At 39.4% G+C, this 25,599-nt stretch overlaps 1 protein-coding gene across 1 annotated transcript in view; it reads left to right on the top strand.

Moving 5' to 3' along the window:
* The first annotated feature begins 1,302 nt into the window (after nt 1–1,302).
* Nucleotides 1,303–25,599, top strand: part of LOC125457558 (solute carrier family 25 member 36-A) — a 61,176-nt gene continuing 36,879 nt past the window's right edge. The window contains exon 1 of the mRNA XM_048541928.2: nt 1,303–1,579. Within this exon, the coding sequence (XP_048397885.1) occupies nt 1,539–1,579 (41 nt within the window). The 5' untranslated portion in view covers nt 1,303–1,538. The remainder of the gene's footprint in view (nt 1,580–25,599) is intronic.

Here is a 25,599-nt window from a genome sequence, read left to right as displayed (position 1 = left end):
TCCATTGGTTTGATTACGTCAACTGAAATAGAAGATATGGATACTACAACCAATTTCCTGTGTTTAGAACTTTTAGAAGCCTGAAACCCACTGGTTTAACCTAGGTTTAAAGGTGATTAAAAATTGGTGGTACAAACTGGAAAAAACATGGCAAAAAAATGGGCCATACTGGAGAATAATGCAACATTAAAGGAAAACTTATGTTTGTATAGTCATTTTCATTACAGAGAGTAACTCAACTGTTTGAGAGGCAGTAATGTACTGTTGTAAATAGAGGAATTAAGGTAACCAATTTTGAGAAAATAAATTCCTAAACTCATAGAAACAGCAATTAGATAATTAGCAATTAGACAATGACCAAAAAATAATAGATAACAAAGTGTGGAGCTGGATGAACACAGCAAGCCAAGCAGCATCTCAGGACCAAAAAAATAATATCAGAGATAATGGGAACTGCAGATCCTGGAGAATTCCAAGATGATAAAATGTGAGGCTGGATGAACACAGCAGGCCAAGCAGCATCTCAGGAGCACAAAAGCTGACGTTTCGGGCCTTCATGAAGGGTCTAGGCCCAAAACGTCAGCTTTTGTGCTCCTGAGATGCTGCTTGGCCTGCTGTGTTCATCCAGCCTCACATTTTATGAACCAAAAAAATAATGTATTCTTTTCTGATGCTGATTGAGGATTAACGTTGACCAGGACCATCATCGTAACTCCTCTTGCTCTCCTTCTAAGTAGATATGTGATTTTCATTACATCTACCCAAGCAGGCAAATTGCACTACAGCTTACCATCACATTTGAAAGGCCGCATTTCCGACAGTGACAGCGTTGACTTCTGTGGTATCAACCTTGATTTTTGTATTCAAACCTTCAGGTGGGATTTGAAGCCTGAAACTTAACGACAAACATGCTGCCAGCTGATAACAGGAGGGGGGAAAAATAGACCGGGCAAAAGAATGCATTGGACCTCAAGAGTTAATACCGCACATCAATCGTTACAAGCCTTTGATTTATGCCTGCAGGATCTGTGGCAAGGTCTGCGGCTCAGGAATTGTTTGAAACGTTGCAGGTAAAGTAATGGAATTGCTTTGGCGGCTGACAACCAGTTCGCTCGGTGAAGGACAGTTGCCACGAGTGTCACACACATGAGCTTTTACTCATTTTAAGCTTCTTCGGCGAAGGACACGCATGGTGAAATGCAACACTCTCGTCCAGACGGACATGCACGGATGGTGATCATGCGGAGAGCGTGTGCTGGGCAGAGGGGCGTGGCTGTTGTGCGCGTCCCCTCGGTTTTATTGGATGGAAAGGGGAGGGGACAGAAAAGGGCAGGCGAGTACAACAGGACGGGCTATGGTGCGGGGGGGGTCGTGTCGCAGATTGATAATAATAGAGAGCAGTCAGAGGGGAGGGGGCAGGTAGATATCAGCGGGCGCAGGAACGGAGCGGAGACAGAGGCAGCTGAAGGGAGGTAGAGGACGGAAGCTGCTCCCAGGGAGACCGGACTCGGCCCCTCTCAGGGTAATAATGATTCACAATGAATCAGAGAGACCCCTTGATACATCTGTTTGCTGGCGGGTAGGTAACGGACCGGGCACCTTTCTGCCTCACCTTTTTTTAAAAAAAATACCGAGCGACGTGTTTGAAGCCCCAATCGTGACTTTAGTTTTGTGCTGAGCTTCTTTCCACATCCTCCTTTTTCTCTCCACTTCCCGTCAAGTTGATTTTTAAAACGTGCTGCTTCGTTATTTTAATGTGTTAATTTGCATCATGGAAATTGGCGTGTTGCCAGCTGTTTTAGTTTTTAGCCGTCCTGCAGCGAATTAGTTTCGTTAAAGGGGGAAAAAAATGTCGTTTGTAAGTAAGGCCTTTCCTTTTTTAGCTTCGGTTGGTGGTGTTTAGCGAGCTCGCTGTGTGTGTGTGTGTGTGGGTGGAATGTAGCTCCAGGAAAGTAGGCCTCGCCAGTCCCCGTGTTCTCTTGGCTTCTCTCCCGCCCTTGAAGCACTCAGCCCGGTGCTGCCAGAGGCTGGCTGACTGGCGGTGAGCTGTAAGCTCAGTAACACTTCCCTGACCCACACCAACACTGCCAAGAAAATAAACAAGTAAATAGTTTCAATTTAAAATCGGATCTGTCTTTCACAGTTTAACAAATGATAAGAAACCACAGATTCAAGCCTGTTCTGGGATTTCTTCCATAACCCATTTCGTCTTATCACCTGAAGAGTTTGAGGGTTGGAGGAAAGGCTTTTTGTTAATTTTTTAAAAAGTGGTTTTGTAACACAAAAATGATTAGTTTAATATGCAACAGTAGTTTCTACACTGCTAATGAAGGGACTGAAACTTGCAGGTTCTATATAGTTGTAGGTTGTCCTGTGTTTCTGATTTCAGATGTTTCCAGCAATCCTCTTACTTATGTGAATTGTTAGAATATTTCAATGCTGACCTGTGCTGTACATATTCAGCAGTCTTTCTCCAGTTTTTCTGTTAGCTCCTTGTATGCCTACTCTTAACTCACCACCTCATTCATGAGACCCATTTCTTGCTCCCTCAATCTATTTCTGACAAACTGCTGATCACCCACTTTCCCTTTCTGGTCCCCTTTTTTAGCTGATGTTTACCAGAAGATGGGCAGTACCCAAAACATTGGTTTCTTGTCAAAATGATGTCTGGTTTACAGTCTGCCCCGCCCCCCCCCCACCCGTGTCTTGTTTATGTACCTTAGCTGAGATTGTAAGTGGTTCTCTTCTGGTATATCCTTGTTTTAAATCTACTGTCATAAATCATTTTTTTAGAAAAGATCCTTAAATTTCCTTGGCAACTAATTTCCCAACTCCAACCTCCCATCCTCTGAATTCTTTGAACATATTGGCATCTTTCTTGTAATTCCATGTTTGAATACCTTCAGTTGAGGTCCTGTCCCTGCCACAAGACCAAAACCAGTTTTTTTTTATCAAAGATGTAGCTGATGTTCTGTGTGACTGACAAATCTAAACTATCGTTCCTTTTAGTCTCTAGTCTGTGTGGCTGAACGTCTTCACACCCTCCAATGTCATTCTGTTGTCGTCCAGCTGGAAAGGACTGTGCTTTTTCCATTCTTATCTGTGTAACTCTTTTGCTGGCGTATCGTATACAATGGCTTGTTTTTCTTCCTGCTGCTGCACATTTTCTTATGTCACCCAAGGATTATTCTTTGGGCCTGTTTATTTCTCATCCACATGCTGCTCCCTAGTGACATGATCTAAAAGTACAATGTTAGCTTTAACGTGTACGTTGACAACACTCGGCTCTATCTTGCCAGTTTCTCTTTTAATCTTGCTAAACTAACAACCTTTTATCTCTAGTACTGGATGAGAGTTGATCGGTTGGTGATGCAAAGTATTGCAGTGTGGATTCAATTCTCACTCTGGCTGAGATTACCATCAAGCACTGTCCATGAGTGGAAGCAATGCTATTTGGCCCAACGAGTCCACTCTGCCATTAATCATGGTTGACGAGCATTTCAACTCCACTTACCCAAACTCTCCCTGTGGCCCTGAAGTTCTTGATCTCGCAAGAATTTATCAATCTTTGCCTCAAGGACATTTAACATCCCAACCTCCGCTGTGCTCCATGACAATGAATTCCACAGGCCCACCACACACTGGCTGAAGAAATGTCTCATTTCCATTCTAAATTGACCCCCTCCAGTTCTAAGGCTGTGCCCATGCGTCCTAGTCTCCCCGCCTAACAAACAACTTCCCAGCATCCACCCTTTCTAAGCCATGCATTATCTTCTAAGTTAATATTAGATCTCCCCTCAATCTTTTAAACTCTAATGAATGCAATCCCAGGATCCTCAGCCGTTCATCGTATGTTAGGCCTACCATTCTAGGGCTAATCCGTGTGAATCTCTGCTGGACACGCTCCAGTGCCAGTATGTCCTTCCTGAGGTCTGGAGCCCAAAACTGGACACAGTATTCTAAATGGGGCCTAACGAGAGCTTTATAAAGTCTCAGAAGCACATTGCTGCTTTTATATTCCAACCCTCTTGAGATAAATGACAACATTACATTCGCTTTCATCTCCTCCCCCCAGGTTAAGCCACCAGTAATATCTCTAATGAGATGGCAGACCTATGGCAATTTTACCTCAGTGAGAAGTGTCCCTCCTATTTTATATATTGGAAGCAATTTTAAAGTTCCCACTGAACTTCATTCCCTGGCTACTGATGGTATACCTCTTGGCAACTGTCTCAGACTGAACCAGACAGTTTGCAGTCTGGTGTTTTATATGATTGCACAATGAGCTGCCAACTTCAATACCATCGCTAAGATGACCTATTTTCAGTACTGTAATGACAGCCAGTTTTGTCTGTGTCTCAGCACTGTTGCTGAAGCCTTCAGTTCTCTCTGATGAAGGGTCTAGGCCTGAAACGTCAGCTTTTGTGCTCCTGAGATGCTGCTTGGCCTGCTGTGTTCATCCAGCCTCACATTTTATTACCTTCAGTTCTTTTTGTTACCTATAAACTTGACTCTTTCAATGCACTTCTTGCTGGTCTTCCATTTGGACCCTCTCTAAAGTTGAAGTCATCCAAAGCCTTGCTGACTGGTGCTAACTTTTTCTCAGCCCTGTTCAGTTACCACTCCTGTGTTTACTGATCTATATTGACTCCCAGCGAGAAAACATCTTAGTTTTAAAATTCTTGCTCTTAGAGATTTGTTGGCTCGCCAAGCTAGTTTGTTGTTCTGCAGATGTTTCGTTACGGTGCTCGGTAACATCCATGATAACAAGATGTCTGCGGAACAACAAACTAGTTCGGCGAGCCAACCAACCTCAAACCCCACAACCTTAACTACAGATCTACTCCAAAACCTTACATTTCTTCTTATTTTCAAATCTCTAAATGGCCTTGCCCCTTCCTATGTTGATAATTTCTGCCGGTAATGTAGCACTGTTAAGATAACTGCTGTCAAGCAATTCTGGCCTCTGAATTTTCTTGGTTTTAATCACTCTATCACTGCTGGCCATGCTTTCAGCTGCCTTATCCCGACCTCTGAAATTCCCTTCTACAACCTCTATTTCCATCTTGCTTTGCTCATTTATGACACTACTTTAAAGTGCACTTCTTTGACTAAGCTTTAGATCAATGGGATATTATGCTACTGTCTTATTGTACTTAATGTATTTCCTATGAATGCCTTGAGTGTACTTCCATATGTGAGGTTCAATGTAAACATGATGTTGCAGTTTTATTATTCAATTTGGTTCTATGTTCAAAGGTGAAATTAAATCCATGGGATTGCACAGGTCCCCCAAACCAGTTAGGAGACCTGTTGCAATGTTAGCTCTGCAGCAGTAAAGCTAATCCCTGTATGTTAAAGATATGAGTGATAATCGGAACTGCAGATGCTGGAGAATCCAAGATAACACAGTGTGAAGCTGGATGAACACAACAGGCCAAGCAGCATCTCAGGACCACAAAAGCTGATGTTTCGGGCCTAGGCCTTCATCGGAGAGGGTTCTGGAATAAACAGGGAGCGAGAGGGAGGCGGACCGAAGGTGGAGAGGAAGTATAGGTAGGGAGGGGATAGGTCAGCCCAGGGAAGATGGACAGGTCAAGGAGGTGGGATGAGGTAGTAGGTAGGAAGTGGAGGTACGGCTTGAGGTGGGAGGAAGGGATGGGTGAGAGGAATAACAGATTAGGGAAGCGGAGACAGGCTGGGCTGGTTTTGTGATGCAGTGTGGGGAGGGGATGAGCTGGGCTGGCTATGGGATGCAGTGGGGCAAGGGGAGATTTTTGAAGCTTGTGAAATCCACATTGATACCATTGGGCTGCAGGGTTCCCAAGCGAAATATGATTCTTCCTCTTCTTCTTCTCTCCCCCCGGGCCGCATCCCAAAAGTCTCCTGTGGCTATTCTCCTCTCGACTAGATATTCGGTGTTTGGAACTGTAGAAGTGTGTAGTCTCTGAGGAAAATGGAAGGGGCAGCCAATTACAAGGATCATTCCAAGTGTCCAATGCTAGGCAACTTTTGACAAGATTTATTGAAATTGTTAGATGGACCTCTCCTGCCAGGGGCATAGGAGATTCTGAGGCAGTGAGTGTAAATTTAGGGTGGCCTGTTACTTTCCTGGTGCTGGGATTAAGAATACCTCATCTTTCACAATATTTTGAAAAGAGAGATGAAAAGACAAATTATTGTACACATTGGTGGGAAAAGATTAAAACAGTACAGTGTGAATTTAAGACGTTAGGTGAACAATTTTTAAAAAAAGCCTTTGAGGTTGTCATTTCTGACTTACTCCCAAGGAAGGAAGAAACAAGGGTTAAAGGAGATTAATCCATGTCTGAAGGGCTGATGTATTGTTCAGGGATTCAGGTTTTTTGGCTAACTTGGAATGTATTTTGGGATAGAAAAGACCTGTTCAGAAAGGATGGGCCTAACCTAAATTGGAGCGGGACCAATATCTTAGCAGGGAGACTTGCTCATTCCACTAAAGGAGACTTTATGCTGATCGAATTCCTTCACTTCCCCCTCTCTCTAGCAGTGTAAACAGAAGGATTGATGGGGAAGGCACGGAATGTGAGAGAAAAGAACGAGAGTCAGAGTATGTAGGAATTCTGAAAAAGTAAATTGCATTTATTTCAATGCAAGGGGCCTTGCAGGTAAGGCTGAACTCAAGGTGTGTTTTAAAAACATGGGATTGGGATATCATAGCTGTTTCAGAAACTTGCCGAGAGATGGACGAGACTAGCAGCTCGGTGTTCTGAGTTTTAGATCCTATAGGAAGGATAGAAAACAACGCAAGAAATAAGGGGGCTGCGGGGGGGTGGGGGGAGGGGGTTGCGGTTGGTGGATTTGGTGGTGTCTCTTTTTTGATGAAGGCATACATTTACTGCTGTAACGAGGGAAGGTATTTCTGAAAAATTGTCTAGTGAAAACATATGGGTAGAAATTACAAATATGAAAAGAGAGAACATTTTGGGCTTGTATGAAAGAGTCGTTCTCCCCCCCCCCCCCCCCCCCCCCCCCCAAGTAAAAGGGAAAATCTGCAACAGATATGTAGGAAGGTCTCAGACAAATATGTAAACATAAGTTGAAATAATGAGGGATTTTAATTTTCCAAACATTAACTGGGGCTACTCTTGTGTTTAAAGGTTTGGATGTGGAAAGAATTTGACAAATGTATTCAAGAAAATTTTCTTTACCAAAATGTGAATGCTCCTGCTAGAGGAGGAGCAAAACTAAACCTCTTGAGCAATAAGCCAGGGCAGGTGACTGAAGTAAAAGTGGGGGAACATTATGGGTCTAGTGATCATAATTCTATTAGTTTCAAAATGGTTATGCCAAAGAATGTCTTCCGTAAAAGTTTTTAGATTTTAATTGGAAGAAGACAAATTGGAATGGTATGAGACAAGAACCTCTGAAAATTGATTGGAATAAACTGTTCCAAGGTAAAAGTGTTGAAGAGTGAATTTAGAGGCATTTTGTTCCTGTTTAAAGTGAAGGATAAGGCTGGTAAGATAAGAAACAATGGCTGAATGAAGACATTGAGGTTCCAGTCAAGAATAAAAGGAAATTTTATTTTGGATGTAGATAACTTGGATTAGTTGAATCTCTTAAGAATGCTCTTACGCTTTTTATTTTGATTTAAGGGAGAAATCAGAAAGACGAGTAGAGATATAAGATAGTATTGGCAGCTAAGGTTAAGGATAATCCAAAGAAATTCTACAAACACATTAAGAACAAGAGGATACCTCGAGGGGGTTTCGCCTCTTAAGGACCAAGAAGGTCACCTCTTTGTTGAACCCCAAGAGATGGGAAGGAATGTGAATTTTTTTTTTTGTTTCAGTTTTTGCTGTGTAGAATGCAGAGAGGATGAACTTTGTTTTAAAAACAGTTCACATCAAGAAGAGGAATATAAAGCTGGATAAACCTCCAGGATCTGATCTAATATATCCCAGAACATCATGAGACGAGAGGAAATTGCATGACTCTTGCAGAAATATTTGCGTCATCTATAACTGCGAGTGAGGCACCTGATGACTGGAGGATGGTTAATGTTGTATGTTTGCTTTAAGAAAAGTTGCAAGGAAAAACTGGGGAACATAGACTTGAGTGACTTCAGTTGTGGGTAACTTGTTGGAAGTAATCATAAAAGATAGGATTTATGGCCATTTAGAGAAGCAGAAATTGACTAGGAGAGTCTGTATGGTTTTGTGCAAGGAAACTCGTGTCTTACAGACTTTAATTGAGTTTGTTTTTTGAGGAAGTTACGAAAAAGATTGGTAGAGCAGTGAATGTTTAGTTGGATTTTAGTAGAGCCTTTGACAAGGTTCTGCAGGGTAGTCTAATCAGTAAAGTTAGCTCACGTGAGATTCAGGGTAAGCTTGCCAATTGAATACATAATTAGCTTAACAGCAAGAGATAGAAATGGTGGGTTGCGTTTTGGAAGGGTGGCCTGTGACCAGCAATGTTCCACAAGGGTTGGCTTTGGGTCCTCTCTTCCGTTAGTCATGGAAGTCCCTTACATAAATGACAATCTAGAAGGCATGGTAAGTTTGTAGGTGACACCAAAATTGGTGGCATTGCAGACAGCGAAGAAGGTTTTGTAAGATTATATCAAGACTTCAATCAAATGGGTCAGTAGGCTGAAAAATGCCACTGAGGTCAATTTGGATAAATGTGAGGTATTGCATTTTGGGAAAACAAACAAGGGTAGGGATTATACAATTAATGATAGGGCCTTGGGTTTTATTGTAGGACTGAGGGGTACGTAATTCTTACAAGTTTGCATCACATACAGAAGGGTGTTTAAAAAGGCATTTGGCATGCTTGCCTTTGTTGCTCAGTTCTTTTGAGTATCGGATTTGGAAGGTCATGTTGAGGTTGTATGGGACGTTGGTGAGGCCTTTTCCGACTGCTGTGTCCAGTTCCATTTGCTCAGTTATGGGAACGATATTATCAAGCTGGACAGCGTTCTGAAAAGATTTATTAGGATGTTGTTAGGCATTTGAAGTTTGAGTTATAAAAGATTGGATAAACTGGGACTCATGTTTGAGAGGCAAACATCTAGAAGTTTATAAACAATGAAAGGTATAGATTGAGTTGTTGGTAGTTGTCTTTTCATTGGGATGAGGGATTTGAATACCAGGGTGCAAGACAGAATATTTTGCTTTTTAAGATGAGATAGTTCGCATGGGGAACGAACTTCCTGAGGAAATGATAGATATTGGTATAATTACAACTTTTAAAAGACATTTGGATAGATAAATGAATAGGAACTGTTAGAAGGATATGGACCTGGACCAGGCAGTTGGGACTAGTTTATTCTGGGAGCATGTTTAGCATGGACTGGTTGAACCGAAGTGCCCATGTCTGTGCTGTGTGACTCTGACTACACAAACTTTCACTAGAACTGCATTATGGACATCAGTTATGTCACTATGTAGGCTAGTTTTGAAGATTTTATTTGTAACTGTCATAACGTTTGTGGTAATTTTGCATTGCAGACATTTCACATTTTTAAGCATTTGCAGATTAAGCACCAAATGAAGTAGACTTTGAACAATGAAATTAAATGGTAAAACTAGCCTCCCCAAACACTTGCAAGGCATGCATGCAAGCAAATGTCACTTTCTGAACATTCTACAGTTGTAAACAGCACACATGTGTTCCATCATTTTAAAGAAGTAGGCGAGGGAGAGAAGAATGATATGCTGTCTGATTATCATTGGTATTAGCATAACTTAGTGACACTCAAGTACCTGCACTTAGTTTCTTCTGTAAAGTTAATGAAGTTGTTGATAAAAGTACCATCCATTACTGAAGTGGTATTGTTTACTTTCCTTCATACTTGCAACACCATTTTATAACGTAATCTTTACCTCCCACTGCCTCTTGTATTGGCATTGTAACTCCTCGCAGTGATTGTGTAATGATGCTGGATAAAAGTTGATCCTTTTCAGGAGGGATGCAACATGTCAGAACATTAATTATTCATAACAGGTGCACAATTAGGTTGTCAATTAGTGCCAAACAAGGGGTGTTTGGGGTGGTGGTGGGGGGGGGGGGGGGGGGGGGAGAAATGTCTCAAGAATATATGTTGATGTACAATATTCAGCCACTGTGATCTTGTGACAGAAAAAAAAACTGCAGGTGCTGGAATCAGACAAGTGTGGAGCTGGAGGAATACCATAGGCCAGGCAGCATCAGAGGAGCAGGAAAGCTGATGTTTCAGGTCGGGACCCTTCAGAAATGGAGAAGGGAAGGGAGTAGGGGTGAGGCAGGGGAAGGTAAGTGGAGTGGTGATAGATGTGTGCAGGTGGAGGGAAAATGAGGATTGGACAGCAGGAAGGTGAGACAGATGTGGTTGTCAGGTCAAGGAAGCGGGGATTGGGGGGGGGGGGAGGCGCTGGGGTTGGACATGGAATGAGATCGGGAGTAGAGAGATTTTAAAGCTGGTGAATTTCATGCATATTGCCACAACCCCCCCACCCATCTTTCCCCAAGAAAAGTAATTTGCTCCAAAACACAGTTGGTGCCAACTGGCACAGTCTTCCAGCTGCATGGGTTCTGTTTCTCTGGATCAGTGACATTGTCCTCCTTGACCTCCTGACAGTCTGACCACCTGTTGAGTTATAACTCAAGAAAACCCATAAGAATAGATATTAAGAATGAAATGGATTGCAGCTGGGAGGGAAGCTTGCTATTTTAGATTTTTGTGCTGGAAGAATGAAGTGGGTATCTGCATTAGTTCAATGATCAAAACTAGTGAGGAAATGTGTATGATACCATCTGACAGGACTTCTGTTGGAGAGGAGCATATGTAATGTTGCTCACACTTTTAAGCAATTTAGTGAGTTTTACTTTTGGATTTGATCAGCAGTCCTCTTGCATGAAAGTTCCCTTGTATCTGAAGAGTATATGGTATTCTCCTTCCAAACCAAAGTCTGCCTTTTGTTTGAACTTGACATTGCTAACAATTTATTATGTCTTCAGTTGTCTTTCAGTATCTTTTATTCACTGGATGCAATTAATAGGCATATTAACAATTTTCAAATGCCACTTACTCAAATTGTGACTTTTTTGTTTTAGTTAATCCAAATTTTTGTGGTGACAAACGAGTCATGAGCTGCTATAATTTAGTTCCATGTAGAAACCCAAAGCTGGTGCATGGTGAAATAGAACTGAATCAGAAGATCATTTTTTTTGAAAAAATTTTGACCTTATTAATGATGAAGTTTGGTAAGATGTGTTTTTGATATACAAGTATAGTATGACCTAATTAATAATTCTCCTAAGTATTTTCCTTTGTACTTTAACCTTTCAAATATGAAAAATGATTCCAGAATAACTTTTGGAAGAAATTTATTTTTCATTTGACTACTTTGTAGTTGTGTGCCAACCTGTTTCTTGGTGTCTCCATACTTTCTCTGACTCCCTGCTGTTGTACTGTTCTCTCTAGGTTTTTTTTTAAATCTTAAAAAATATCTTTAAATGGGTTACTGCTACTTGGCCATTTGGAAATTTTGGTGTGGCATGGTCCATACTTTGCTTGCATCCCCACTCATGAATATCCAAAAGGGGTCACTGAATAGTACTGAACAGTGGGAACTCTGACCAGCTGCACACTTTTTCATTGCTTTTTCTGAGTTGTGCTTAGGCTAGCTTTAATGTTTTTTTGTCTTTGGTAACCTTATTTCAATCAAGACTAACAGGTTGTCTGTCAGCATTGATACTTTGGTGACCTGGATTACTGCTATGCATGAACCATTGAAGGAGATGCTGTCATGATATGATTGGAATTACACTTTTGTGTGCATGTGCATTTTGACCCACTCCAAGGAGGCGTTAACTAGTTCCTAAGTGTGCTAGAGGAATGTAATAGTCATTAAAACTGCAGAGTTATTTTTCAGCTCCACCCCACCTGCATATGGGACCCCTGAGACAAATTGCAGCATTCTTGGAGCAAAGCCGCTGAGCAACTTCAATATTTGCCAAAACTGACTGTTATTTGTGATTCACATTATGGGTATGTAACTTATTTACCCACTAAGTCCTCTGAAATGCTTCCAGTAACATTGATTTCTTTCCTGAACATATCACTGTTACAATCTGTGCCTCCCAAGGTGTATAGTACAGATAGGAGAAGAAAAGGCTTGATTATATTGTGGTCCAACAAAGATTGGAGCAGGAGTAAGCCACTCAGCCCTTTTTGAATTTGTCTGCAATTCAGTTAGAACACTGTGTTCAATATTGGCTATCCTGGATCTATCTATATCACTTGATACCTATCTAGCCAAAATTTTTCACTGTTTTGAAAACTTCAGTTAGTCTCTAATCACTTGCCTTTTTCAATTTTCCCAGATTATGCTATTTGTTGTGGAAGAAGAATTTCCTAACTTAAACTTATTTTTGACATTCCCTTTTTCTAACAACATTGATATCATACTCATTGTTTTCACTAGTAAAAGATATACTACTTTACACTTTATTATAGTTGAGACACTAGACGAACAGTTATCAAACTTATTCCGGCTTGTGACTCAGTAAAAACCAAAAGAGTCAATTTCCTTTATTGGTCTGAATCATGACTCTGAATAACTTTCATTTTAACTTAAGCTACTGTTATCTGAATCAGTAGAAAATTTAAAGTAACCATACTAACCCTGCTTTTTCTAGTACATGCTTCTGACTCTATTGTCGCAACAACACTGCTGTTCAAAGACTCCCATCAGAGTCTTGCACTTTTTTTTTGCTGTGTTGGTTCTAGTAGCTTTCAACTAAGGCTTTTACCAAAATTGGTACTTCTGTGTTTCTGATTTACCTGGCCATGCTAAATATTCAAAATTGTAGCAAGTGTTCAGTTTTGGCTAATAGTTGTACAGCACAGCAGATCATTTGGTTGAATTCATCCATGATGACACAGTTTCCAAAACTAAACTATTTCCGCTTGCCTGCATTTGACCCATATCCCTCTAAACCTTTCCTCTTTTATGTACCTGTCTTGAGGTCTCTTTAAATGTTGTAACTGTACCAGCATCCACCTCTTCCTTTAGCAATTCATTCCATGTATGAACCACCTTCCATGTTTTTAAATAAAAGTTGTCCCTCGGGTCCCTTTTTTAAATCTTTGCCCTCTCTCTTAAACCTAGTTTTGAATGCCCCCACCCTATGTAAAAGACTTCTGCTATTCACTTTACCCGCACCCCTCATGATTTCATAAACCTCTGTATCGCCACTCAACCTCCTGTGCTCCAGTGGGGGAGAGAAGTCCCAGCTTATCCATCCTCTGCTTAATCTCAAACCCTCCAGTACCGGCAACACTCTGGTAAATCTTTCCGTACCCCCTCCAATTTAATAATGTCCTTATAGCAGGAGGTCCAGAAGCGATCTAACCAACATCCTGTACACTTCAACATGGTGTCACAGCTCCTGTATTCAATAGTCTGAGCAATGAAGGGAAACATGGTGAAGGCCTCTTAACCACCCTGTCTACCTTTTTTGACCTGCGGTTTGAAGAACTGTGTATCTGACCCCCTCGTGGTACCTGTCTCGTGGTATGACAACACTACCCAGGTCCCTACCGTTAATAGTATAAGTCCTACCCTTGTTTCTTTTACCAAAATGTAAAACCTCACGTTCATCCAGATTATACTCTGCCACTCCTCAGCCCAGTGGCCCAATTAATCAAGGTCCCTTTATAATACTGCAGAACCTGCTTTACTCTTGACTATACTACCAGTTTTGGTGTCACACACAAACTTATGAACTATGCCTCCTACATATTCACTCATCCAAATCATTTTTATATGAATGATTCTTGGGGAACACTGGTCACAGGCCTCCAGTCTAGAAAAACAACCTCCTCCACTTTGTCTTCTGCAGTCAAGCCTTTTTTAATTCAGTTGGCAAGCTCTTCCTGAATACCACGTAATCTAACTTTAAATCAATCTGTCATGGCCCTCTTGTGGTTCTTGGGTAGTGTCCCTCCCCTTAATTTGGGCTTTAGTTCAAGTCCCACCTTATTTAGAGGTGTGTTATAGGTTGTTTAGGAAAATAGGTTAACTTTTTTAAAACAAAAAAAAATGTGGAACCCTGTCAAGGACTTTATTAAAGTCCATGTAGGCAACATCTACTGCTCTGCCATCATCAGTCTTTTCGGTTATGTCCTTAAAACAGAATTCTAATCAAGGTTGTGACATACTCTTTCCCACGCACAAAGCCAAGCTGATTATCCCTATCAGCCCTTGCCTCTCCAAATGCATGTAAATCCTATCTCTCAACCCCTCAATCAACTTATCAATGCTGATGCCAGGCTTATCCTTACTACCTTTCTTGAATAAAGGCATAGCATGAACCACCCACCAGTCTTCTGGCACCTCAAACATGGTTGTAGATTTTTTTTAAAAATCTCTGCTCGGGGCACTGTGCTTCCCACAATGCCTTACACTTGATCAGGTCTTGGAGATGTATTAATCTTTGATTTCTGTCATGTGCTAGGAGATCTTGGAAAAACAATGTTTCATTTCTGAGTTTGCTAGTCTCTGTGTCTTTCTCCACCTTTTTTAAAAACTGAGGTGAAATATGTTTAGCATCTCTCCCATCTCCTGTGATTCTACACATACATGACCTCATTGATCTTTTAAGGGACTCCACTGTCTCCCCAGTTCTTTCACTGTTAATGTACTTGTAGAATCACTTTGGATCATACTTAACCATACGTCTCAAGGCTAGCTTTTATATCCACTTTGTGCATTCCTTGTTTTCCTTTTAAGAATGCCTCTATACCCCTTATTCTCTTGAGCTCAGTTGTCTCTACCTAATATATGCTGCCTCCTTATTCTTGATTGGATCCTCAATACCTTTATTCATCCATTGTTCCCTGCACTTAGCAGCCTTACCCTTCACTCTAATGGGAACATAATGCCTTTGAGCTCTTATTACCTCACCTTTTGAAAGCTAGTTGTCCCTTTTTACTTTTGAACGTTGATGTCTCGTCTCGTACTGTCAAAATTTGCCTTACTCCAATTAAAACTTGAACTTTTTATATAAGGCCAATCGTTTTCCAAAGCTGAAACTTTAATAGAATTATGATCGCTGGTCCCAAAATGTTCCTTTTTTGAATCGCATCATATGAACTGGACTATCCTCTGCTTTAACTATATAATTAAATTTCTTGATCTTTGGAATAGACATTGATTAGTTTCAGCGCCTCTGATCACTTACTTTATCATATGCCAATTAGACAGTCCTGAAAAACATTAGACTTAGTAAACTTGAATCATCTGTGCATAATGATCATCAACCAAGAATGTATATTTCCTTTTTGGAATTGTTTTTATCACAATACAGTGCTGAAAGAATCTTCATAAAATGTTGTTCTAAATGATTTTTTTTAAAAATGTGCCTTTTGGTCTATAAAAATAAGTTTGAATTAGTCAAATTTGCATCAACAGGAAAGATTGTGACTATAAGGTTTCAGCCAGTTAGCCCATTGAGTGGGATCATATTTCGGTCCTAATTGGATCATCCTGCACTTCCCTACCTATCTTTTCCTCATCCTCACCCCTTCACCTTGCCATAACTTTCACTGTATTCATCAAATGAAAATAAACTTCAAAAATTAATAACCCTCTGAGGAAAGAAATTCCTTCCCCTCCATTTGTTTTTAGATGGTCAACCTCTCATCTGTAAAACTGTACTTCACAGTTCCAGAATCTCCCAAAAAGGAAACATCCTCTCTGAATTTATTTGGGTAGATGCATTCATAATGCTATGCTTCATCTCTCCTTAACTTTAAGTATATTAAAGCTTTCTCAACATTTCCCAACAAGAGAACTCCTCCATTTCAAGAATCCACCTAATTAGCCTTCTCTGAACTGCTTCCAATGCAGGTCTATCCTTTTAAGTAAGAAAAACCAAAACTGTGCATGTTATCCAGGTTGTTGTCTCACCAATGCCTTGTTTTAATGTTTTGATTCATGTACCAGAGCCTACATTCTAGAGTCTGCCCTCATTTTATTTTTCCTGCAAAATGTCCTAATTTCCTCATTCTCCATGTACTTTTTTTGTTTGCCAGTTTAGTCTTTCTATTCCTGTGCCTTGTGGAAACTCCTTGTGTCCTCCACACAACTTTGTTTTCTTATTTATCTTTATACCTCTATTACCATGACTATCGGATGTCTTATGGAAACTCAGATATTACATCGAATAGTTCCCTATTATCCACCTTGATGGTATTTGAGAGCTTTTTGAGGAAGTAGCAATTTCTTTTTCATAAAGTGTTAACTGTGCCTCATTTGTATTGTGATTTTTCTAATATGTTCTGCTACTACCTCAATTAATTATTTTCCTAATGATGACATGTTGGACTAACTACTCCATGATTTCCTGTTACTTGTCTTCTCCTCATGAATAGTGGTGTCACATTTGCAGCTTTCCTAAAATGAATTCCTTCCCAGAATTTTGGGATTATAACCAACGCATCATCTACTTTCTGCAGCCATTCCTCTTTAAGATGTGGGCTGAGACCGTCATGTCCAAGTTTGGTCATGTTAGTTTTCCAGCAGACTTTTGTCTTCAATAATTTTTTTGAGTCCACCCTCCTTTTTTGTTTACTCTTTGACATTCATTGGATGCCTTTTGTCTTTTTTTTTCTATGAAGACATATGAAATAAACCCTCTTACCTTTTTTCTTTCCCTTCCTAGTCTCTCCCTAAAGTGACCAAAGCACACTGTTACAATTTTTGTTTTACAGACTTACTGAAACCTTTGCCACTTTTGCTAGTTTTCTTTCTTTATTTTTATAATCATTTATCGTCTTGATTTCTAAAATACTCCCAATCTGCTGCCTTACTAATGAACTTTTGGAAAATTGTTCATCTTTCTTTCCTTTTTTAAAAAAACTCATTAGATGACTACCTTAGCCGTGAATGATGTTCTTCTCAGCTATTTCTGGCAATAGAGTTTTTAAGTGATAAATTCTCTTTTAAATGTCTCACTCCCTCTGTCATCTTGTAAATGGACTGTGAAAGTAGGTTTAAAAGTCTGTCATGTTACCCTTTGTTAATTTTTTTAAGACGCTAGTTTTGTTAGAACCAAATTTCTCAACTTTAAACAGAGTACACTTCATGTTATAATCACTCTTAAGGGAGGGTCCTTTTTTACTCCAAATGCCAAGTTACTTAATCATGTTTAATTGCACGTGGTCAAATCTAAAACAGCCTGTTCCTTGTTGATTCCAAAATATTTGACCTCATAAATGGCTCCAAATTCATCCCTCAGGCTACCTTTCCTTTTTGATTCATTCTAACTGTGAAGATTAAAAAAATTATCTCCACCCAGACTGTTTTATACATTTTGTTTCTGAATCAATATCACTTCTCATCACTACCCTGATCTCCTCCTTCAATTAACAGACAACAGGGGGTGGGGTATTTCTGCTTTTCCTTCACCCGTCTAAAATGTCAAGTACTCTAGAATATTTTTGCTCCCAACTGTGCTCATATTGGAACCATTTCCCATAATGACTATCATATTTTAAACATCTTTCTATTTGTCTGTTAAGTCATCCATCTCCTTGAATGTTGTCAGTGTACAAATAAAGCATTTTTAGTTGTCCTTTTTTTTTTAAAAGTGCACCAGCAAATGGGAACAAATGTTTTTAAGCTTTTTTCCCCTATCTGTCATGCTGCACTTATCATTTTCTGCACTGCTGTGATGTACTATTGCTTGTTCCTTTTGCCCTTTTAATTTTCAAGTCTTCCCTAACATGAACTCTCAACACCCTCTGATTTTTCTGAAGCTCTCTTCAAGCGAGATCAGCAATCAGGGGTTCTAACTTATCACCTGAAATGTCTTGTTGCTGGCTTTAAACACGTGATTGTATTAATGTGCAGTTTTTGAGTGGGGTAACTATATATCTGTTTAGTTTTTTAAAGTTTATCACATTTTAGGAGCATGTTAAGAATAAAATAACAAATTAATTGTGCATGTCTCCAAAGTTGTGAAATTTGCTGATGCAAGCTAATTACTTTTCCATAATTTGTATGCTGAACATTTACCAGTGACATCTGATTTCACACCTGTTCAGGCTAGTGGGCAGGCAATTCTTCTGATTTTTGAGTCCTACATAAAATAACATTGAGCAGTCTCAGTCCAGCTCTTGGTGGACTTAGCAACAGCTAATGTTTTGTGGACTTAACATCATTAAATTGGCAACCTGATTCACGTTACAACATGAATGATATGGGAAGTGACAAATGATCATAGTTGTTTTTTTGAGGCAGAGTAACATGAGCTATGTCCTAATCATATGATACCTAACCCCCCCTCCACCATGAGAAGTGCTAATACTGTGTTTTACTGTTATATCTTTAAGTAGTATCCCATATCCTAGCTTAATGTTAACTAACTGTGTGCTTTGATAAAGACGCAAATAATTGACTTAGCTGCTTTACATTGCACGTAAATTGGTGCAAAATTATGTTTTTGTCTTGATCTTTGCAGTGTGTACAATTTTTTTTGTTTCTTTGAATAGCATGTGCAAGTTTTTAATTTTTCTCTTGTGATGTGGCTGTAGGGTATCTGATCTGCAGACATGGTATTATGTTGAAGGGTGGGTGCAGTGTGATACGGTAGGTAAGAACGGACCAAGTGCACATCTGTTTAGGTCTGCAGTCACACGATGAAGCTAAATGCTCTTTGAAATTGCTGACAATGACAGTAAGTTAGCTTAATTGATCTCATTAACAACTTGAAAAAGAGTTACAACAGCAGTTTTCATTGTCATCTTAATTTGTGATAATTGAACTTCACTTATAAAGTTGTTTTTATTGCAAATCAAATGCCTGTATTTAACCTATGTCTGTGCTGGCTGCACCTATGTATGTAAGCATGGTTCCTATTATAATTCCTATATATTCCTAATTGTAAAAAGCCCCATTGTTTGAAAGTGAAGCACAGCAAGTATCTTGTTCAATCCAACATTTTTAGCATGTAAAGAAATTGTGTAAAGTCAAGCTATAATCCTAGCTGGCAACAACAATTCTACCTCTGCTTTTTAATTTGCATTTATTGCTGCTGTTCTGAAACTAATATTGTAAAACTTCAAAGATATTGGAAGGTCTCCAGTACTTAGCTGCCCTTTTGATAAGAAAGTGCAGTTTGGGTTGGTAGGTTGTGCGATGAACTAGATCCTAGTTGGGTCTAATCCCTTTTTATCACAGCACCCACAAACATTAACATTTTGGCAGGGACCTTAAGATTGACGGAAAAGAAATTAAATTCATGCTGCCTAAGGGGGTTCTGAAGTGTCCCAACAAAAACAGTTGCTGGAAAAGCTCAGCAGGTCGGGCCGGTCCTGTGGCGGGGGTTGGGGGGTGGTGGCGGTGGGAGGGAGGGGTGGAGATGATGATGATGATAATGAGGAGAAGAGTTAATGTTTCGGGTTCAGTGACTCTTCCACAATTCTGTTAACTTTTTTTTTTCCCTCTTCACAGATGCTGCCAGACCTGAGCTTTTCCAGCAACTTTGTTTTTGTTCCTGATTCACGGCATCCATAGGTTTTTCAGTGTTTTTTTGTGTCCCAACTCCTAATCTGCTTGTGATTTAGTGACTGACTGTACTGTTCAGTATCCAATCTAAACACTTTCGTTTTGTGATGTGATAATTTGTCAGGCATGTTTTTTGAAGGAATTTTTTTTAAAAAAAGGAAAGTCTTGTAAAAATATCTATTTCACTTTGCCAAATCTCAAATTTTGAGAACACGGGGCAATTCCTAATTGCTCTTTCCAATTGTCCCCTTGTTTTTAAAGAAGAGTTTAATTAGTTAAGGTAGTGAACACAGCTTTGTGTAAACCAGTTCTTTCTTGAGTTTTTCAATTCTTGAACTTCAATAATAATCCTATTGTATAGATACAACAAAACATGGATTTTAAAAACTGCAAAGGTATTCAGGAAATGAATAAGGGAAAGCTGAATCAGTTTGTCTCCTTTAATTCTTCTTCTTTACTCTCATTTCCACTTAAGGTTTTGAAGGGAAAACACTTGTGATTATCTGTAGAACAGTACACAAAACACTGATTAGAAACTTCCTGCCCCTACTCTAACAATATTTGGGTGCTAACAGTTTGCTTTTGGGCTGCAGCTTCCAAGGAGAAGGAACATTTTAACCCTTCTTTTCTGTAAAATCTGTCTGAGCATATCAGTATAAAACTCAGCATACATAACTGGCTTCTAAAATCTGACTTGTTAATGACAGCATATTCTCTGTAGTTATGTTTTCCTTCTCTTGCTTCTCAATCCCATGGGTTGGGAGGAATTTCAGATGCATACTTGTACGTGACACTTCATTTCTAGGATGGTGTTCTGAATGCATTGGTTTCCAGAAAGAATAAAATGCCGGATTTGTGTTTTTAGTGCTTTGTTTGAAACTGGCACCTGTGTACTAATATTGTAGAGGTGTATGTTAAGAACAATGGTAATCCTTTACTTCTAAAGTTCAGGGGCCTAATCCATCTGCCTTTTTACAAATGGAGTATTCCCTCAGTAACTTATTTTCTGGATATGAAATTGCCATGTTCTTACTTGATCGACTTGGGTTTTTTGTTTCATTTGGAAGCTTTGATCATTGCCTATGCCCAACCACTGTTCATTTTTCTTTTCAATTTAAGATTTGTTTCAATTTTTAATTAGCATATTTTGCCCAATGCAAACTTCCCTGTTCAAGAATAAATTGACATGACCATTTAATTGCTTTTGAAGCTTGACATTTTTCCTCTTTGCAAAATACAAGAGCTGTTAGCTCACTTAAAATAGAAACATTATTGTCAGTTTTTGATTTGTTAAGGCATATAAACTGTGTTTTGTAGTTTATTGACATGGAATTCATTTATTGTCCTCAAATTTTTAAGTATTTCATGTTTGTTTTAATTGTGCAATTTGTCCTTTTGTTTAGTACACAGTTTTATTAGGTCATAGCCATCATTGTTAACTTGTACATTTCATTCTCCCAGTCTTACTACTTTTGCGAGCTACCAGTGTAAAAATGATGTATCCAGCTGCCTAAACAGAACATGATGAAACAAAAAGCAGTACTTTCAAACTAGAAATCTGTTCAGCACATTTTGCTGCCCAACACTTAGTGTGTAATATTTTATTTGAGCTGAACTTTTTGTTTTGGGGTCTTGTAAATTTTCCTACTTACCAGAAGTTCTGTTTGTTCAGCAAATGGTTTTGGATTTTTAGATTGTCAAAACAAATCTTGTTTTATCTAAGTGTTCTGACCATGTTGCAGTATTTAGTTTCAGGTAAAACTGCAATATTCTAAATGGTGCAACATATTAAAACGAGAGTCTGTAATAACTACTTGCAGTACCTCCAAGGTAAAACGAGAGAATGATGTGTTTTGACATCAGCATTGTATTACCAACTTAGGAATTTTTACTGTACTTTAGAACATTGTTTGTCTTCACTTAGAAATTGCTGCAATTGATGGCATGAAATAAATCCATTAAAATATCTATGTTGCGTCAGTGCTTCAAAAGAAGATGCCTTGAAGTCTCAATGTGCTTTTAATAGGATATGCAAGACAGTTAACTTACCATTTGGAAATTTGGGTGAGTTGCACTATTTAGCCTCAATGAAAAGGATCCAGTGTTAATTTTGTCTTGCTGTCTGTGGGAGCAGTTTGAATGTTCTAATTGTCATTTGACTGGTCTTTAGCAAGAGAGATATTGTTTGAGTAGTAATTCATGGTTTTATTGATAGTGTACTGCAATAATTTCACTATCATGTGATAGTGTAAACTTCAGAACTTTAACTGTTCATTTCTTTTTGAAAGAAGCAGTAATAACTGTCTGTTTAAATGAATTGAAAACAATTAGCCATGCCTGGGGGAAAAGTCAAAGTTACATGAACAAAACTGTTTTAACAATTAATTGATTAAATGATTGCCTTGTGTCATCAGGACAACTGGTTGCCTTGCAGAAGATTTTGAGTTAATCACTGGAAAGCTGTGTCTCTGGTCAGACAGTCAATGCCAAATATAACAAGGAGTTACCTCTGAGGAGGCAAGCTTCAGACTTCTAATATTTTTGGATGAAAGAATCTAGAGGATTATCAATATGACACTACAAGCGTGAAGGATGGAAAACTTGTTTAAGAATTCAACTCTAGAATTCCTCAGGAGCAGAATACCAGAGAATTGTACTGTCTCGAGCTCAAACCGTGGACACATCTACAGAAAATCACTGCTGGTTGGTGCTAAATCATTAATTGGGTAATGGCCAAGTTGAGTGGTGAGGCTTAACTAGCTTATTTGAGGTTTCTTATTTTGGTTACTGTGTGCAGTATCATTGAAATAATTATTTCAGTATTTGATTATCTGTGAAATTTCCTAATAAGTAGAATTAAATGCAGCTTGTGATACTTTGCACCCAACAGCGTCCCTGTTTTGGCTTTGATAAGTGGCTTTAAGTTGGTCAAAGTTGTATTTTCAAATCTAGCCTGACCCTGAATTAAGAGGGCACCTGCCCGTGTGGTGATCATGATTCAAGTAAGTGGACAAAGATCGAGGACAATTCAAATAAGTACCTCTTTTCCAGGTTCAATCGGATCATTTAAAGTTTGTGTTTATTAAATTTAATCATCTCCCACAGTTTCAATGCCAATCTGAATGGGAGAACTTCATCATAGAATCCCTATAGTGTGTAAGCAGCAGGCCATTTGAGTCAGTGAGTCCGTACTGACCTCTGAAGGGCATCCTACCCTGTCCCTGCATTTCCCATTGCTAAGCCGCTGTAGCTTTCACTTCTCTGGATGCTGTGCGTAATTAGTGTGGCCAGTCCATCTCACCACATCTTTGGACTGTAGGAGGAAACTGGAGCACCCAGCAGAAACCCATGCAGACGAGGGGGAATGGTGTGCACAGTTTATGCAGTCTTGATGAAATAACCCTCCAAGAGGGTTACACAATTGAATGGTGGGGAGGGAGAACAGGATGCACTGAAGTTTGATAGCAGATGTTGCAGAAGTTTCCAGGTCAGGTGTTTGTACTGTTGCTGGTCTGAAGATCATTGCTAAAGCTATGAATTAACTTCTCCAATTCAGTGGTCCCTGGTGCTGTGATGCAGCAGTGCTAACCACTTAGCCACTGTGCTGCTCTTGGCTAAGAATTATTTGAATAAGAAATTGCTGAAGTTAGAGCATTGGGAAACTTGTGTTACCAGCCCCAGGGCACTGGATTATTTGTTAGAGACGATTAGAAAATCCTTAGGAAAGCATGCAGTCAAAGAGCACTAGTTCATGGGAATTTGTCTTTAGGCAGGAATTTGGTGTTAAAACAGAGATGCTGAGTTAAGTGAGTTGAAGTCAGAAAATGCAGAGCTGAAACAAACTTAATGTGCTAAAGGTTGCCAGCCAGGAAAGGGCAGTTTTCCTAGTGGAAAACACAGATTTAAAGGGAAAGGCTAAATATTTAGACTTTTGAGGGAACCTCTGTCATTTTGAGACAGAAAACAAATGCTGAGAAAGCACAAAGTCTGGTTCAGGAGTCAGAAGGGAAGACTCAGGAACTTTGAAAGTAAATGTAAAGATCTGCAGGCAGCATTTTAAAGGTACAGCATTAAATACAGTTGAGCAGCAAGTGCAGAATGCTGATCATTCTAAATGCCAAAAAGAAATTGTCTTTTGAAGGCAGTTTTCCAGTCAGTATTGTTGTACTTTGGGACATGTACAAAATCAGTGGATGACAAGTGATTTTTGGATTGGGGGATCAGTTGAGGATGAAGTCACGTGCTGTTCATTTCAGGGCACTGAATATGCTTACAAAACTCACTGTCAGGACCCCTCTGTGACTTGGATAAAGCTTCCTTGTATGCATCTCTACTGGCTTGGTACAAGCCCAGAGGGGAGAGAAAGATTTAATGTGAAGTCTAACAACCTCCGATTTCCTTCATCCTCATTGATCAGCAATTAGGCCATAAACCAGGTGTTTTGAAAAGTGAGACAAACAAATGGTGGAATTTGAAACTGGGTTAGTCACGGATTTGGTTAACTCTTGTCAGAGATCTCTCTTGAAGTGTCAGGGGAGTGCAACATGCTTTTCATAGACTTTGAGGGACTGGGACAGGGATGGACAAAAAGTCTGACTCCCAACCCAATTGCTTCCCATATCCCAGAGAGAGAGAGAGAACTGCAGTCCTTTTTTGTATAATATAAGAGCACCTGATAAACATGCTATTGGACAAAGTGTCTGGAATGTTTCTGAGACTATAAGCGTAGTAAGGATCTGAGTAATTGGAACTGTAAATAACAATAGCAGAAATTACCTTCTTTGATTCTTTTTTGCTTTACTCATTAATGGGATGAGGACACCACTGGCTAGGCAGCATTTATTGTTCTTCCCTAAACTGTCCAGAAGGCAGTTCAGAGTCAGAGTCAACACATTGCTGTGGGTTTGGAGTTCCCTGTAGCCCAGACTAGGTATGGATGACAGTTTCCTTCCCTGAAGAGCATTAGTAAACCAGGTGGGTTTTTCTGATTGTTCACAATGGATTCATGGTTACCATTAGATTTTTTTAAATTCTAGATTTTTATTTTATCTTGAATCTGGGTCTCCTGAATTAACAGTCCAGCAATAATTCCACTAGGCCATTGCCTCCCTTATTATAGCTTTTGAACTTGTGGCTTCATAATTTATCTAATTATTGGAACTGTATTGCTGGCTTGGGTTTTGCAAGAGAAGTACATCAGTAACAAGGATCCAATGCTCAGTGCAAGTGGATGTAGTGAGTATATGTAACCAAATGCTGATGTACGCAGGCCTGCAACTAGTGCGTGCATTAATTTTGCATGTAGCACAGCTTCAAGTACAGCGAAGTACATTTTTACAAAGTTTGCATAAACTTACACTAATGACTCAACAGATCACAATCGCACTTGCGTTGGACATAACTGAAAATCTAAGGTGTGAATCTAAGATAATGACCCAGAGGAAGGATAGGTATGCAAAGTATGGATGAAGTGTTGCATGAAAATATGTCATGATTTGGTGCTGGTTATTCTGAAATTATCAAATATTCAGTTCATTATTCAAATATCCATGGTGTCCAAAACCTTTACCTAGCATAAGGAATGATGTTCAACCAAGAGGGTTACACACTTGGGTGCAGGGGAGGGAGAACAGTAAGCATGGAAGTTTGATAGCTGGTGTCAGGGGTTTGTACAGTTACTGGTCTGAACATCATTGCTAAAGTTATCGAATCAATTAACTTCTCCAGTACCATGTACACTAGGTGCAATGAATGATATTATAACCTTAGTAATCAAGCAGGGAATGTCATTTTAACTACTGGATTTCATATTGTGTTAGCATTTTTAGAAACGTGCTGGTGTGACTTAACAAGCTAATAAACTAAGCAGGAAAGAGCAGTCACATCAAAAATGTAAATTTGTGTGGTGTATGTGGCAATTGGATGTTAAATTGGTACAGAGAAAATATAAATCAAATGAAAAGGGAGAAGTTCCTACATGTGGTTGACAATAATAAATTCTTCAATTTAGTGATGGGACAGAGATTTTGAGTAAAATCTCTGTGAATTAGAGATTAGT

Source organism: Stegostoma tigrinum, chromosome 14 (genome assembly GCF_030684315.1).
Source record: "Stegostoma tigrinum isolate sSteTig4 chromosome 14, sSteTig4.hap1, whole genome shotgun sequence".
Lineage (NCBI taxonomy): Eukaryota > Metazoa > Chordata > Chondrichthyes > Orectolobiformes > Stegostomatidae > Stegostoma > Stegostoma tigrinum.
This window is presented reverse-complemented; position numbering and strand designations above follow the sequence as displayed.